This window comes from Urocitellus parryii, chromosome 15 (genome assembly GCF_045843805.1).
Source record: "Urocitellus parryii isolate mUroPar1 chromosome 15, mUroPar1.hap1, whole genome shotgun sequence".
Classification (NCBI taxonomy): Eukaryota; Metazoa; Chordata; class Mammalia; order Rodentia; family Sciuridae; genus Urocitellus; species Urocitellus parryii.
This window is the reverse complement of record NC_135545.1, coordinates 13,709,841-13,727,218: the sequence shown is the minus strand read 5'-3', so window position 1 is coordinate 13,727,218 and position 17,378 is coordinate 13,709,841. Positions and strand designations below refer to the sequence as shown.

The following is a 17,378-nucleotide window of genomic DNA, read 5'->3' as shown; positions in this document are numbered from 1 at the left end:
TACCTTCCCCGGACCATCTGGGTTCAATTGGGCAGGTATTCATTGGGCCCCTGATGTGCCTGTACTTGGGGCCAGACTTTTCTGATCTGGGCAGGAAACTAGAGGTTCCATCCCCACCCATCATCTGCAGCCTCAGCTGGGCTCACCCCAAGGGGCCTGAGGCTGCACAAATTCCTTGGACCAGTTCCAGTACTCATTGATGCTTCCCAGTCATGGGAGGCCCGCCCTTACCACCACCACCACCACTCAGACACATGAACACACATTTCCTCAGGGTCAGCTTCCATTCGTCCAAAACCACTCTCCCCTTTCTGGGCAGTAGAACAAGGTCTTTCATTGAACCCAACCCTTAGGGCTGTTCTGTCACGTCCCCTGGCAGTACCAGAGGAGAAGCTGTGTCCCTTAGCCCTGGGGTCCTGGCAGTACTCTGGGGTGGGGGAGGGACTAGACAAGGCCTCTCTGTCCCAGATGCCTCTGGCTACCCTGTAAGGCCCAAACAACAGCAATTGAGAATGTCAGGGTAGGGATGAAGGGACTGTGCTGGTGGAGAAGGGAGAAAAACACCCATCACTGAGCCACATCCTGAGAGTTTACTATGGGCAGACTCTTTCACATGCTTTATATGCATCACCTCCCTGAATCTTCTCAGTAGTCCTGTCATCCCTGTTTTACAGAGAGGAAGCATATTGTCCAGGCAACATTGCTGCATGCTGCGATTGGGATGCAAATTCTTTACTTTGTCCCTATTATTATGCACTATATTTCTTATCCAGAACTGAAAACTTGCCAGGCGCAGTGGTACACACATGTAATCTCAGTGGTTCAGGAGGCTGAGGCAGGAGAATCATGAGTTCAAAACCAGCCTCGGCAGCTTAGCAAGGCACTTAGCAACTCAGTGAGACCCTGTCTCTAAATAAAGAGCTGGGGATGTTGCTCAGTGGTTAAGCACCCCTGGGTTCAATCCTTAGTACCAAAATAAATAAATAAGAACCCAAAGCTAGGGACTATATCAGGGAAGGGTGGGTGCTAGAGAAGTTCATTATCATGTGACCCAGTGAGTGCCAGATGGAGGTGGGAGAGCAGGAAAGACTAGATTCCCTAACTTTAGGAATGCCTGTCCCATCTTGGAATGATCTTTAAATGTGGAGGTAGCCTGGGGAGAAAGTCTTGTGGTCATGGGGAGCTGGTTCAAATAAAGATAGAGGGGATGCAATTTCCTAACTTTGAGTGGCAGTTACTGATGGGAATCTGGAAAGCCAGCCAGGGAAAGGAAGGGGAAGAAGGGAGAGTCTGCATCAGAGAAATAGGTTGTAGTGAAAATTCTTCTCAATTCCAGAGGCAGATAGACCTGGGTTCAGATCATGGTATTGTCACTCACTAGCTTTGTCACTTGGGGGAAGTGAATTCACCTTCCCAAATGTTATTTATCTGGAAGATGGGAATGCTAAAACAGGACAAAGGAGGGAATGAAAGCCAGTCATACTGTTCATATAGTGGCTGGAACATGGCAAATGTTCCTAAATGTTATCCGTTGTTATTTTTAATGGCGGTAGTATTATTAATTCTGTTATTAATTTGGGGTAGTGTTATGGCCATAGCATGAGTTGACTTTAAATGAATGAATGGATGAATTTCTGGGTACTTTAACAGGGTTTCTCTAGGAAGCTTGGAGCAAAGAGGAGAGCCAGGCCAAGAAAATGCACGATTTACACATAGCCAGGAATTGGGAATTGAGTGTTTCATTTTCCTGGGGTTACAGATTTAAATAGAATTAGAAGTTAATGGGAATTCCAGGCCACAGATTCCTAAGCAATTCATTAAGAAAGAGGGTTGCAAAAGCGACACTTTTCAAATTTCTATGCAAGGAACCAAGTATATATCCTGCATTATGGGCAGAAGAAAGAAGAAGCCTTTGGATTTTTTCTTCTCTCCATACTAGGTATTGAACCCAGGAATGCTTTAACCACTGAGCTACTTCTCCAGCCCTTTATATTTTTTATTTTGAAACAGGGTCTTACTAAGATGACAAGACTGGCCTTGAACTTGCAATCCTCCTGCCTCAGACTCCTGAATTGCTGGGATTACAGGCGTAAGCCAAAGCACCTGGCAGTCCTTGGAATCTTAAGGCTTAAGAAACTTGCATTGAAAGACCCTTGGATGCCTAGGTTTCCTTATGCGTGCCTATTCCCAGCTTCTCTGTTTCCTAAGATAGAAGATTGGATTGTGCTTTTACAATCCATGTATTAAAAGGAAGGAGCCATTGTAAAGTATACTACCCATAATACTAATTGTGCTAGTTTTTCTGATGCTGTGACAAGGTGCCTGAGAAATCAACTTAGAGGAAAAAAATATTTATTTTGGCTCACAGTTTGAGAGGTTTTAGTTTATGGTTATCTGGTTCCATTATGCTATGGGCTTGTGATGAGGCAGAGTATCATGGCAGAGAGGACATGGTAGAGTAAAACTGCTTGCCCATGGTAGAGGGGAAGTGAGAGAGAGAGAAGGACCAGGGGCAAGATATACCCTTCCAGATTAGTTCCCAGTGATCTACGTTTTCCAACTAGACCCCACCTCCTGAAGTTCCCACCACCACCTAATAATGCCCTCCGCTGTGAACCCCATCAGAGGTCAGAATTCTCATGACTTTAATCATTTCCCAGGAACCTTACCTCTGGACATTGCTGCATTGGGTACCAAGCCTTTAACCCATGAACCTTTAGGGGGACATTCCAGAATCAAATTATAACAGTAGTAAAAAAAAAAAAAAACAGCAAATATTTCCCAAGGACTTAGTTTATGCTGTGGTCTCAATTCCTAGCAGCCATGCCAGGCAGGAATAATTCTGAGTTCCCCTCTAAAGACAAAGCAGAGCTCAGGAAAGGGGCTGCTATTTCCCAAAGTTACATGGTTGATGAGCAGTGAAGTGACATGAGTCATATCTCTACCTGTTCATTTTCATTATCCACTCTTTGGGGGTCTTAGTTTTGTCCACTTAGCGCCAGCTTCTTTGCCTCCTTCCAGGATCTTACCATTAGCACATTTCTCATCATCCTGTGAATCATCATCTTGGCTACAGGTGTGAACCCAGTTGCCCAAGAGTGAGTTGGCCTTGATCCTTGAACACTATCTCTTCTTTCCAAGTATTGGTGTTCTTTGTCCTTTTTCAGCGTCATCTCCATCCTCTACTTTGTTTAGCTAATCACAGAGTAACAAGGTTTTTGAGGGGGACAGTCAGACCTGCAGTGGGTCCTTCCCAAAGTCTCCTTTATGCTGCCAGCCTGGGGCCTTATTCTTAGGGTGCTCCCTTCTGGGTGATGGGGAAACCTTGGCTCATTACTCAGGTTCTCAGATATGAAATGAAAGGAGAGGTCAAGATGACCCTGGCACAGAGGAACCAGGGGAGTCTTCCTGGAGGAGGATAGGTTTAGGCATTCTAAAAGACGTCACATTGGTGCTCACTTTAGCAGAACTAAGCTAAAATTGGAACAATACAGAAAATTAGTCTGAGACCCCCTCAAGAGCAATCCCAAATTCTTGAAGTGCTCCATATTGTTTTATTTATTTATTTGTGTCATTAAAGAGAAGAAGAAGAGATAGAATTTGGGCAGAAGGAAAGAGGTTGCTACAGGCTAAAGCCTCAAATCTCAGCCTGATTGTGGAAGGTTGGATGAATGTAGGGTTTAGAGAGCCCCAGAGAAGATGGGAATATGTTCTAGCTGAGTCTTCATCTGGAGGAATAGCTGGGGAGTGCCCTGGAAAATGAAGGTGATATTGGGCTGTAAGTCTTGGTGAAGGTTGCCATTGTAAAACTCCTGGTGAGGAACATGACATCCTAGTGAAGTTTAGGAAGATCAGTCAATCTGTATGTACGTGTGTGTGACTCAGTTACATGAGAGACAAGGTCAAGCATGAACAGAAAAAGGAGAGGAGATTAGAAATGAGGGAATAGACAGTGGATTCTTGGGTTTGTAGTTGTTTCCACCCAGACTCTCCTGACATTTCCTCTTATCCCCTCTGTAGCCATCGTCAGCCAGTGGCAGCAGGAGTCCAAAGAGAAGGTGGTGTCCCTCCTGCTGTCCCACCTGCCTCTGCTTCAACCAGGCAACACGGAGGCCAAGTCGGAGTACATGAGGCTACTGCAGAAAGTGCTGGCTTACTCGATTGAGAGCAATGCCTTCATCGAGGAGAGCCGCCAGCTGCTCTCCTATGCCCTCATCCACCCAGCCACCACACTGGAGGACCGCAATGCGCTGGCCCTCTGGCTGAGCCACCTGGAAGAGCGGCTGGCTAGTGGCTTCCGTACCCGGCCAGAACCCACCTACCACTCACGCCAGGGCTCAGATGAGTGGGGGGGGACTGCAGAGCTGGGCCCTGGAGAGGCAGGGCCAGGCTGGCAGGACAAGCCACCCCGGGAAAATGGACATGTGCCCTTCCACCCATCCACCTCGGTGCCGCCAGCCATCAACAGTATTGGGAGCAATGCAAATACAGGTGAGGGGGTATTGCAGGAGGCCATGCCTGAAAATGGCCAGACTGGGTTTTTTTTTACTCATTGTGTGGCCTTGGGAAACTCCCATAACTTCTCTGGGCCTCAACTTTTTTAAATAGTACAAAGGTTGGAAACTTGCACTCCCAGAGCCAAATTGGACCTACAGACATATTATTAAATCCACACTTTGGTTTTGTGTTTTTACGTAAATTTTAGTGTGGCTGGACATGGTGGTTCATGCCTACAATCCCAGTGACTTGGGAGGCTGAGGCAGGAAGATCATAGGTTCAAAGCCAGACTCAGCAATTTAGCAAGACCCTGTTTTAGAATTTTTAAAAAAGAAAAAAAAATATGGGAATGTAGCTCAGAGGTAAAGCACCTTGGGTTCAATCCCCAGTCCTCAGTAAAAAAAATAAAATTTGCTTAATTTATTAATTTAGTGATATTAGATTTTTTTCCCTTAAAATCGAATTTCCAACTTCTCTTGAGAAGTCCAAAGATCTGGCAGCTCAAGGCCTGTATTCTCAGCAGCAGCAACAATAGGAGAGGAAACTGAATATCAGCCACCTGCTTTAAACTCTGCACATGTGCTGCAGCCTACCTCTGACTGACCCAAACCATCTTTGAGCATTTCTGGTACCTGGCCTCTGCCACCTTGAATTTGTGACCCCCTGTTAGAGGAGTAGACACCATCATCTGAGGTCCCTTCTAGCTCACTGGCTGCAGTGAGCTACCTTTAGCTTACAGTCTTGCTTACAGTCTTTCTTCTTAGATATCTTTTGTGGTTTTTTTTTTTGTTGTTGTTGTTGTTTTTATCTTTTTTTTTATATTTATTTTTTAGTTTTCTGCGGACATAACATCTTTGTTTGTATGTGGTGCTGAGGATCAAACCCAGGGCTGCATGCATGCCAGGCGAGTGCGCTACCGCTTGAGCCACATCCCCAGCCCCTGTTTGTTTGTTAATGTAAGATATAACTCCCACTTGTGGTGGCACATGCCTGTAATCTCAGCTATTTGGGACACCAAGGTAGGAGGATTGCAATCTCAAGGCCATTTCAGCAACTTAGAAAGACCCTATCTCAAAGTTTAAAATGTGGGAGATAGGAGTCAGGCATGATGGCATGTGCCTGTAATCACAGTGACTTGGGAGGCTGAGGCAAAATCACAAATTTGAGGCCAGCCTCAGCAACTTAATGAGACCATGTCTCAAAAAATAAAAAGGGCTGCAGATGGGACTCAATGGTATAGTGCCTCTGGATTCAATCCCTAGGACTGCAAAAAATAAAATAAAAAAGTGGTGACCGGGAGAGCACCCCGGGTTCACCCCAGTACCACACGAAAAGAGACATATTCCTGCTGCAAGGCATTAGTCATACTAGGTATTACTAGGTGACTGTGCTAGGTACTCTTTTTTGCGTGTGTGTGCATAATTTTACACAGTACTGGGATTCATTGTGACATACTGGTACATGCACATAATATAATTTGGTCAATTTTATTTCCTGGGCATTCTTTGAATAAACACTGTTTCAGATATGATCTCATTTAATTCTCATGACAGTCATATCATTAGTCCCATTCAACAGATGAGGACACTGGAACTCAAAAAAGCAAAGTCACATATTCAAGGTCGCACATAGAACAAGTGGTGGAACTGGCCAAGGTTCACACCCAACCATTCTGATGCCAGAGCCGGCCTCTGACCACTGTGCTGTCCTGCCAACTAAGTGGGCTTGAAAGGCTCTCTTAATAAGCGCCCTGGAGGCTGGGTGAGCAGGGGGAGGTGGTGTGGCAGTGCCTTTTTGAAATGTTAGTCGAAATGAACAGGGTAAGAGAGGGTAGGGTGGCTTTTCCAAGTCATGGTGACATGGCATGACCCTAGTTGAGACAAGGGGCCATGACTCAACCTCAGGGTGGCCAGTCCCTTTCAGCAGGCACTGGTTAGAGCTGCTGCGGAATGTCACAAGTGTCAGTAGAGGGGGGATGAAGCCTGTAATCCCAGGAGTATCCAGTTCTCTGCTACCATGTGCACATCAGTTACCCCCCGCCCAGGCTATTTTCCCCACAGTTAATGTCGATGTCTTGGTCAGCCTGCCTAGGAACTCGTAACAACCTGGGAAGATAGAAAGATAGGAGGGCATTTCCAGGGAATTCTGGCAACCTGAGATGCCTTGGGCCTCCTTTTTCAGTCTTAGAGCACCATAGTTCCTGAATCCCTATTGGGAGAATATATTAATAATGATAATTCTGGTTTAAAAATGTTGGACGCTGCCAGGCACAGTAATTTATACCTGTAATCCCAGAGACTTGTGAGGCTGAGGCAGAAAGATGGTAAATTGCAAGCCAGCCTCAGCAACTTAGCAAGGCTGTAAGCAACTTTGCAAGACTTTGTCTTAAAATAAAAAGGACTGGTAGTAAAGCACCTCTGGGTTCAATCCCCCCACTGCAAAAAATAAATACAGTTTTATATACAGTTTATACACACACACACATACATATACATATACATATATATATATATACACACGCAAACATACACAACTGCTTGGAGCTGTTCTAAGAACTGTAGATCTGTAAACTCAGAAACTTGGCTGAGTCAGTGAAGTCACTTGCCCAATATGGTATACCTAGAAATTAAATGTAGGCAATCTGGCCCCAGAGCTTATACTTTGAATTACTGTCTTATGTTTCCTTCACCTAGAAGTGACCCTCTTGGAGATATATGCTCAGACCTCATAGGGAAGGGTCACCCATGCAGGGTAACCTCTCCACATTTGTGCAGGTTTTTGGTTCTGTTTTTCCCTTTGGCAGTACTGAGGGTCAAACCTAGGACCTTGCACATGTTAGGCAAATGCTCAACCACTGAGCTACATCTCCATCCCCACCTCCCCAGCAACTTTAGAGACTAGTGTTGGGATAGGGGCTTGAACCAGAAGAGAAAAGAATTGGGCATTCCACACAGAGGGCACAGCGTGAATCAAAGGCACAGGAGTGACAGAGGGGACAGCATATGGCAAGTATGGCTGTGATTAATTTACATGAGTAATAGCAGTAGTAGATACTTATGTTTACCATGTGCCTATCATTGTGCTAAGGACTTTGTGTGGGAATGGAGGCAGAGGGGTTAATGAAGTGATCTGCCTAAGAGCACACAGTTCAAAAGTGGCAGAGCCAAGATTTGAACTTAGGTCTTAGGGCCACAGTCTTGCAGGGGGACAAGACCAAGCTTTTGGATTTCAGGCAGTTGCAGGAAACAGGAAACCATTAAAATATTTTTGAGTAGGAAGCAAGGATTGGCTTGGGAGGGCAGGCAGGGTGGGTTTGGGGCGCTGCCAAGGACAAACCAGGGTTTCTTGGAGAGTACGAGGCCCCGGATCTCTGGCCAGCATTCCTGTTTTTTTATAATTCTCATACTGTGGCCAGCCTCCACCCCAATGCAGGGCCAAGCAGGGTTCCTCAGGAACTACATGTCATGCCAATCAGAATAATTTCCTGCCCTCTCAGCCTCGCCTGCCCCCTTCTTGGCTGAGAAGAGAGGAAGGAGGAGGCTAGAGACACCAAGACAGCCACAAAAGCCTCTATTGAGATTCTCCAACCTCCCAGGCCCAAAGTGTGCCATTTTTCTTTAGAAGTCCCAAGTGGAGCAGAAACCAAGGCCAAAAGAGTCCGGAGACTTGGAGGAAACCCTAAGTAGAAGATACCAGAGGTCTTTGTCAGGGACAGGTTGAGTTGGCCTTATGGGTTAGCCCGTGAACTGCCCACTCCCTCAGGTGACTTCCTGGCTATGAGCATCAGTATTGTCACAGATAGCGACAGAAGGTGCTTTGGGTCCTGCACAACCGGGTTGGCCCTCCTTCCTGGACTGGGTGTCAGTGGAACACTGGCAAGAACCCCAGCCTTTCCATTGAAAGCAAGGCCCAGGCTCTGTGTCTCTGCCTCTCAACTCCCTGTGGGAACTGGAGCAAAGGGCATGAGCTTCCTGGGCCTTGATGTCCTTACCTACCCAGGCTTTTTAGCTTTGTTTACTTTTCTTTTGCTCTCAGCTAACTTGGGAGGGGCTTCAGAATTCCCTGTGTCAAGGGCATCTTGGTACCCTTAACATCCTTTTATCCTTTATGAAACTATTGAAGCACTTCCGTGTGTCATGCCCTGTGCCTAATCCTGGGCTTGCAGAAATGATTGGGCCGGTCCCTGTCATCCACAAGTCCCCCAGTCCATTGCCTGGGGCTGGCTAGTGAGGAGACCGGCAAACATCATCACCAGGCAGCTACAGAAAGGCTGCTTGTATGAAGTGTGGAGACAAAAGCAGCTGGTGGAGAAGGTGGGACAGCAGTGGCTGGGCAGTGGGAAAAGGCACATAGATATGTAGGAGAGCCTGTGGGATCCCCTCCTGTTTTGGGAATAGTTAAAAATCACTGGTGTGGTGGTACACACCTGTAATCCCAGCATCTCAGGAGGTGGAAGCAGGAGGATTGCAAGTTCAAATCAGTCTCAACACCTTAGGCCCCAATTTAGTAAGACCCTCTCTCTAAATAAAATAGTTTAAAAGTGCTGGGAATGTGGCTCATGGTTAAGCACTCCTGGGTTCAATCCCCAGTACAAAAAAAGTCAAGTGGTAGCTGGGTGCCATGATGCAGGCTTGTAATCCCAGCAACTTGGGAGGCTTAGGCAGGAGGATCACAAGTTCAAGGCTAGACTGGGAACTTACTGAGACCCTGTCTCAAAATGAAAAAGGCTCTGGATATAGCTCAGTAGTAGAGCACCCTGACTTCAGTGCCCAGTAACAAAACAAACAAAAAAAAATGTTGGATCACCCTGTTTACCTCAGAAATAGGATGGACAAGAGAGTGTGAAATGTCCTATGGAAGAGGCCCCTGGGTTTACCTTCAGCCACCAGACCTCATGGGTGGCCAGTTTGGGCTCAATACAGAGAAAAAACAGAGATGTGAGGCCCAGTGACATGACACAGAGCACATACTTTATCCATCTCTAAGTACTAATGAAGCAACTCTTCTGGGCTACGCCCCCACTATAATTGCTAAGGATAGAATGCTGTTTAAGAGAGGACAAGTCCCTGCTATCACAAATCTTCTATTCCAGCCAAGGGATTCGGTAATAAGCAAGTAAACAAATAATTAGATAAGATCATTTCAGGTAGTGATAGGTGCTGCAAGAAGATAAGGCAGTAATTGGGATTAAGGGTTGGGGAGGCAGTGATTTAAGATTGAATGTTCAGTGTAGGCCAAAGGAGGTGACACTTGAGATGAGACTTGAGGGAGCCAACAGCTGAGATTAAAAGCACAAGAAGAAAGAGCAAGTTCAGGGCTAAGGATGTGGCTCTGTAGAGTGCTTGCCTAGCATGTGTGTGTGAGGCCTGGCATTCCCAACACCACACGCATGCGTGTGCGCAAGTGTGTGTACACACACTTACGAGAATCCCTTACAACAGACTTTGAGTATTCCAGGGGCAAATGGGGATCCAGGAGAGGTGAAAGCTACAAAGACTTGAACCAAGGGCTGAGTGTGGGAGATGAGAGGTCAGAGGTGAGCAGGGGCCTTCTAGGTATGTGGAAGAGCTTGAATTTTGTTTTCACCATGAAGGACCCACATGAAGTTAAGCAGGGAACCATCTTGATTAGAATTTGTACTTTTTCAAGGATTAGTGTGGCTACTTGGAGGGAAAGGAGACTGTAAGAGGCAAGAATGAAGGCAAGACAGGTTGGGTGGCACACGCCTATAATCCTAGCAACTCAGGTGGCTGAGGCAGAAGGACTGCAAGTTTCTGAGGCCAGCCCTCAGCAATTCCACAAGCCCTAAGCAACTCAATAAAACCTTGTCTCAAAAAACTAAAAAGGGCTGGGGATGTAGCTCAGTGGTGAAATGCCCCTGGGTTCAATCCCCAGTACCAAAAAAAGGAAAAAAAAAAACAGTGAGGAGGCTGTGGCAGTAATTTCCATCCACATATGCTACAGCTGGATTAGCCTAGCAGGGAGTGGGAATAGTCAAGAGAAGAGGCTGACCATTTGCTAGGGAGTTGGGCTTCGGGTGAAGGAATGCTCAGTATCTGGTAGGTGGATATCTCTTGGACCCCACAGTCCCTTCCCCTTGGAGAATTGTGGCTCTGAGTGCCATCACAGCATTGAGGACATGGTCTCTTGTAGTCAGATACCCAAGCCTGACCTCTTGCTTCTCCCTCTCTGGCCAGGTCTCCCCTGCCAAATCCACCCTAGCCCACTGAAGCGCTCCATGTCACTCATCCCTACGAGCCCTCAGGCCCCTGGTGAGTGGCCAAGTCCAGAGGAGCTAGGTGCTCGGGCTGCTTTCACCACGCCCGACCACGCACCCCTCTCGCCCCAGAGCAGCGTGGCCTCCTCTGGCAGTGAGCAGACGGAGGAGCAGGGCTCCAGCCGGAACACTTTCCAGGAGGACGGCAGTGGTATGAAAGGTACAACAAGGAGGGCAAACCAGGCCCCGCTCTAGGGCTTCCACTGAGCTTAGAGGACAGAAAACTGCTCTGCCTGTCACCTGCCTTCCCTGAAGAGGGGACAGGTCTGTGAGAAGTAGATAGTCCCTACACTTTGGGTTCAAGACAGAGCTGAGACCCCCCACCCCCACCCTCGTAGGCCCTGGTGTGATGGGGAAGGAGCCCCTACCCTCGACAGTTTTATCTGATAAGGCGACCAGGACAGGCAACTGATAGAGGTTCCAGGAAGATGTTGAGAGAAGTCATTGAGGTCACCTGACATCTTAAAGGGTCAGGTGTCCTACCCAGGGGAGGCACCTGAAAGGTCCCTGCTGAGTAGATGAAGAAGTAGCTTATGATCCCACCCCCTCCTAGTTTTCTGGAGCTCTTAAGACTGCCTATAGTTTCTGCCCGGTCCCTCCCTAAAGCCTCCCCCTGTCTGGTCACCAAATTCCTGACCTACCTCTGTCCCTCCTTTCCTACAGATGTGCCCTCGTGGCTCAAGAGCCTCCGTTTGCACAAATATGCAGCCCTCTTCTCACAGATGAGCTACGAGGAGATGATGACACTGACTGAGCAGCACCTGGAGTCACAGGTGAAGCCGAGGGAACTTCATGGAGGTATCAGGGGCAGTACCATTTGGCACTACCCCTACAACCCAAGCCTCCTGTCTCTTTGGTCCTTTTGGGACACTGCCAATTACATCACTCTCCCATTTCCAGCTTCTTGTCTCTCTCTCTGTCCTTATTGTAGAATGTCACCAAAGGTGCCCGCCACAAGATAGCCCTGAGTATCCAGAAGCTGCGAGAGAGGCAGAGTGTCCTCAAGTCCCTAGAGAAGGTGAGAACCTGATATCCCAATCTCCAAGTCCAGTGGCTACCTAATGGGACCAGGAGACCAAAGGCTTTGGGTCCGCCTTGCTGCCAGCTGCCCAGCCATCTCTCCTCTGGGCCTCCCCTCTCCTTAAGATCTCACCTCCAGTGGCCTCAACCTTGTGGAGCCAGATTCTAGGGTCCATATGCAAGTTGGCATCAAAGGGCTCCCTTGCTAGTTGTTAAGAGGCTTCCCTCCCTGTTGGCCCTGGTTTGTGATTCCAGAATGTCTCATCTAATGCCGCCCCTTCTTTTTCCTTTTGTTTTTCCGTTTCTGACTGATCTGTCTGTCTGGTGAAGGAGAGTGTCTGTGTGTGTTCTCTTTCCATTTGATTCTTACCCACTCACTCTCCTGCATCAGCCTGTTTGCCTTCCTTTTCTCCCTTTCCCTGCTCCTTGCCCTCTGTCCCCGCCACCCTGTGTCTTGGTCTGAATCTCTGGTTCCTCCTGGCTGGATCCCTGAGACCCCAGCTTTAAACTCCCTTCTCCTGAGTGCTGTGGGCCTCCACGCCAAGGGGAAGAGGGAACATGTGCATACAAGTATGTACCTGTCTGCATGTGTGTTGGCAGTGCCCTTACCTGCCCTCTCTACGAATCCAGAGTGCCACCCTTTCTTTTCCAAGCCATCTGGCCCCACTTGTGTAAACATTCTTTTTGTCTCACTGTGAGGTCTATATGTGACCCCAACTGTGTCCTTCCCATGCAGGATGTGCTAGAAGGTGGGAATCTGCGGAATGCTCTACAGGAGCTGCAGCAGATCATCATCACCCCCATCAAGGCCTACAGTGTCCTTCAGGCTACTGTGGCTGCTACCACTACCACCCCTACTGCCAAGGATGGGGGCCGGGGGGAGCCGCTGCTGCCAGGTGCTGAGCCTCCCCTAGCCCACCCTGGCACGGACAAGGGCACTGAGGCCAAGGACCCTCCGGCTGCAGAGAAGTATCCCCCTCCACCAGCTCCAGCTCCCACTGATGGCAGCGAGCCAGCGCCGGCTCCTGTTGCTGACGGAGACATCCCCAGCCAGTTTACACGGGTGATGGGCAAAGGTAAGGCCAGCTAAGGCCTAGCTCGAAATCCTGAGGCAAGCCAGGCATTGTGGTGCATGCCCAGTGGCTTGGGAGGCTGAGGTAGGAAGGTTGCAAGTTCAAAGCCAACCTCAGCAATTTAGTGAGGCCCTAAGCAACTTAGCAAGACCCTGTCTCAAAAAATGGGCTGGAGATGTGGCTCAGTGGTTAGGCACCTCTAGGTTCAGTCCCTGGTACCAAAAACAACAACAAGCCAAAACTCCTGAGGCAGAAAGCCAGGTGAACTCAATCAACCATTAGGAGTCAAATTCAAGTTAAGCGCTGGGAACAGAACATTTTAAAGCCCTCTGGGGGGTCTAATATTGTGGAAAGTATCAGCTTCCCACAGTCAAGGGTGGCAAGCTCCCTACTCTTGGGCAAGCTTGAGCTGATATCGGGACAACATGTCAGAGGAGACTGCCTGCAGTAAAGGGTAAACAAACATCTAGGGGATGGGGACAATGAATCTCATGGTAGATTTAACCTTTCCTGAGATAGCATGGCATAACAGACCTCCTACTTGGATCCAGATCTTTAGAGCTCTGTGGTCTTGGGCCAAGTGACTCAATCTTTTGGGGCCTTCAGTTTCTCAGGCTAAAAATGCTCATATTAACAAGATTATTGCTGTGTAAAAATTAAAAATGAGTGTTGTGGCACACACCTATAATCCCAGCTATTTCAGAGGCTAAGGCAGGAGGATCAAAAGTTCAAGGCCAGTCTTGGCAACTTAGCAAGACCTTGTCTCAAAGTACAGAAAGGGCTGGGGATGTAATATAGTGGTAGAGTGTTTGTTTAGCATGTGTGAGGCCCTGAGTTCAATCCCCAGCATTGCCAATAAGATAAATAGAAGATTTAAAATGAGGTATTATTGACTTCCTATCTGTCTTGTGCCAGGCACTGTGATAGGTGCTTAATTATATATTTTTCACAATAACCCAGGTAATCTGAGTGGAGACTTATCCAGCCCACGTCTCTTGTTCCTCTTCCTGCACCAGCTGGCTGGGACTGGGGAGGCTGAAAGCTAACCTCCTGTTCTTTCCTATGTCCTGCAGTGTGCACCCAGCTGCTGGTGTCCCGACCAGACGAGGAGAACATCACCAGTTACCTCCAGCTCATCGAAAAGTGCCTGACTCATGAGGTAATACCCTCTATAGGGCTCCCAGGAAGAGAAAAGCTGCTTCCTCTCTCAGAGGACAGCATTCCAACATTCTAGCATCCACCCCTTCCCCACGCCCTCAGCTTACCAGTGTTGGCTGCAGAGCCTTCTTTCTTAAGAGTCTTATCAGAAGCAGTCCCTTCCCTACTGCTAACCCCTCAGTCCTGTTTTGACATTTGTATGGGGACTCAAAGACACCCTCAACCGACTGCTCCTGCAGAGTTGGGTTTCTGGTGGCTCCTGCTCTACGCCCTCACTGGGAGGGGTGACTGCACAGCTATCACTGCATGTGTGTTTCCCTCAGCTAAGCTGTGAGCTCTGGGAGCACAGCCACCTCTGTCTAGCATCTCCTGGCACAGAGCAGGCAAGCATGAACACCTAAGCAGTGGATGGAGAGCAGGTATCAAAGAAGCAACCCTCCCTCCCCCAATTTTAGGCTTTCACAGAGACACAGAAGAAGCGACTGTTGTCCTGGAAACAGCAAGTGCTGAAGCTCCTCCGGACATTCCCGCGCAAAGCTGCGCTGGACATGCAGAACTACCGGCAGCAGAAGGGGTAGGCGGTGCTCTCCCTAGGCTCTTGTGATTGGCAGATAGGTGCCTAGAGGGGTAAATGTGTCTGGGCTGGGATCCTGGTTGTATTTATTCAAAGCACCCAGTGAAGGACTTTCTTAGAAGAAAATCAGAATGAGCCAGGTTCTGTAGCACATTCCTGTAATCCCAGTGACTTGAGAGACTGAGGCAGGAGGATTGCAAGTAAAGGCCAGTCTCAGCAAAGCAGCTGAGTCCCTAAATAACTTAGACATTGTCTCAACATTTTTTAAAAGTTGGGGGTGGAGAGGTGGGGATGTAGTTCAGTGCTACAGCACCCCTGGGTTTAATTTCTAGTACCAAAAAAAAAGAAAAGAAAGAAAGAAAGAAAAGGAAAGAATACAAGGGTGTTGTTACCAGAATAGGATACAAAGGCTGGGGGCATAGCTCAATGGTAGAGCACTTGCCTTGCATGCAGAGGTCCCTGAATTCAATCTTGTAGCATCACCAAACACATTAAGATACTGAACCGGCAAAAAATAGCATGTGTCTAGAGAGCAGGCCCCTTCCCTCTACATTTTCCTCTTCACCTGTGTGCAGTGGGCTCTAAAGTCCGTGGTGCTGAGATCAAACCCAGTGCCCCACATGTGACAGGCAAGCACTTCACCACTGAGCTACAGCTCTAGCCCTGAAGTCCATTCTTGTACCAAATAGTAGAAATCTCTCTCTTGAAACGAAGGTTAGATAATTGTTCTGAGTGAACAGTGAGGAAACTTTTTCATACTCCCAGTCTCTATTCTTGGAGTATCCTTGTGTCAGGAGGAGATAGAAATGTGTGATGCAGAGATGTTGTCAGGGAATCCTTGCTCAGAGCAAGTCTTGTTGTATCCGACTCATTGGGGCTGTGGAGAAAGTTGAAGGAGGGGTGGACCAATGGGCCCCATTCACCTAAGCTAACAGCTTGCCTTTTCTCTCACAGCTGGGCATTCGGCTCCAACTCACTCCCCATAGCTGGCTCTGTGGGGATGGGGGTGGCCCGACGGACCCAGCGGCAGTTCCCAATGCCTCCCCGGGCCCTTCCACCTGGCAGGATGGGTCTCCTGAGCCCCTCGGGCATTGGGGGTGTCTCCCCTCGACATGCCCTCACCAGCCCCAGCCTCGGGGGCCAGGGCCGACAGGTGAGTCTGCAGGAAGTGGAAGCCCTGGTACTACTGGGGTTGGAGTGGTGGTGTCTGGGATGTATCTGACTCTACATCTGGGCCCCACTAAATGGGAGGGTCCTTCTTTATCAGCTCACTCCTGGGCTTTTCTTCACTCACCCTCTCTGTTATCCTCCCATGTCCTATGCAGAACCTGTGGTTTGCCAATCCTGGAGGCAGCAACAGCATGCCCAGTCAGAGCCGCAGCTCCGTGCAGCGAACCCACTCGCTCCCAGTCCACTCGTCACCCCAGGCCATTCTCATGTTCCCTCCAGGTGAGGTACCCCACCTTTGAGACTATACCTTGCCAACCAACTCGCCTGGCCTTTCTCTTCTCTGGATCTTACATTCCTTATTCCTTCCCGACTGCGTGAGCATTTCTCTCCATACTTCCCATTTCTCGGTACCCATCTCCTCTACTGTTGTGGGAGAGGTTTTTTTTTTTTTTCCCCCCTCTGTTTCAGTTTTATCTCTGAAGTCCTGCTTTCTCTCTTTCTCTACCTCTACCTTTTTTTCTTACCACTTACCAACACTCTATCTCCATATCTTGTGCAATGATCTTATTATCATTATTGTCTCTTCATAGGATCATTAAACACTCATTTTGGAAGAGGTTGAGGGATGAGAGGTTAAAGTGTGAGGTTGCTGTGGAAGGGAGTCCTGTATTAGCCAATCAGCCCCTTGCATTCTTTCAGAGGCCAGTGACCACAAAAGAGCCAGTAGGCCCCACCTCTTAGATGAGGTTCTACCTATAAAGGGAATTTGGAGTAAAAGGGCTTTTACCTGTGTTCAGAGACCAGCCTGGAGATGCAAGGTCAGGAGGAGGGTCAAGTGGGCAAGAGAGAGATCAGGAACACACAGTCACAGTCCCTTCCTTGTTGAACATGGTGGAGTTGGCTCTTCCACCTTGGCTGGCCCACTGCTGAGCACTGGTGGGTCATCTGCAGACAGATGATGCCCTGAAGAGATCTTAAGAGTTATAGGTGACCTAACTGTGGCATCAATAGGAATTTTTTTTTTTTTTTTTTTTTTTAATCACAAGCATTCACCACCACAATCAGGATTCTTTTTGGGCGGGGGGGGGGGGTGGTGCAGGTATCAGGGATTGAAGTCAGGTGGGGGCTACTGAGCCACATCCTCAGCCCTATTTTGTATTTTATTTAGAGACAGGGTCTCACTGAGTTGCTTAGTGCCTCACTTTTGCTGAGGCTGGCTTTGAACTTGCAATCCTCCTTCTCAGCCTCCCAAGCTGCTGGGATGACAGGGGGATTATTAATTTATGAGATGCTACAAACTGCCACCTGTGGAGCCAGGGAACCCCCATAGTTTCACTCTAGCACAGGGCTTGGCACATGGAAGCCATCTGTAAATGATGTTAAGTGAGTGGTTGGATAAATTATAGGAGCAAAAAATAAGAACTTTTCCTAGTATGCTGTGTGCAAGGCTCTGTCAGAAAGCTTTTCTGCACTGTGAAATTTAATTCTCCCACCTGCATATTAGGTTCTACTCTAGTAGAAATAATATTAGAGCTCTAATATTATTCCCATCTTTTTCTACATCAGTGTCAGCCTGTGTGACAAGTCTGCTAGGACCTGAGCTCAGGGT

At 48.1% G+C, this 17,378-nt stretch overlaps 1 protein-coding gene across 2 annotated transcripts in view; it reads left to right on the top strand.

Annotated features, from left to right (window-relative positions):
* The window catches only part of Samd4b (sterile alpha motif domain containing 4B), a 41,829-nt gene that overhangs the window by 21,274 nt on the left and 3,177 nt on the right, over positions 1-17,378 (top strand). For both annotated transcript variants that reach the window (XM_026411577.2, XM_077792890.1), the window contains 9 exons: positions 4,021-4,491; positions 10,695-10,934; positions 11,438-11,547; positions 11,706-11,792; positions 12,531-12,870; positions 13,941-14,026; positions 14,481-14,599; positions 15,554-15,752; positions 15,925-16,048. In XM_026411577.2, coding sequence (XP_026267362.1) covers positions 4,021-4,491; positions 10,695-10,934; positions 11,438-11,547; positions 11,706-11,792; positions 12,531-12,870; positions 13,941-14,026; positions 14,481-14,599; positions 15,554-15,752; positions 15,925-16,048 — 1,776 coding nt within the window. The remainder of the gene's footprint in view (positions 1-4,020; positions 4,492-10,694; positions 10,935-11,437; positions 11,548-11,705; positions 11,793-12,530; positions 12,871-13,940; positions 14,027-14,480; positions 14,600-15,553; positions 15,753-15,924; positions 16,049-17,378) is intronic.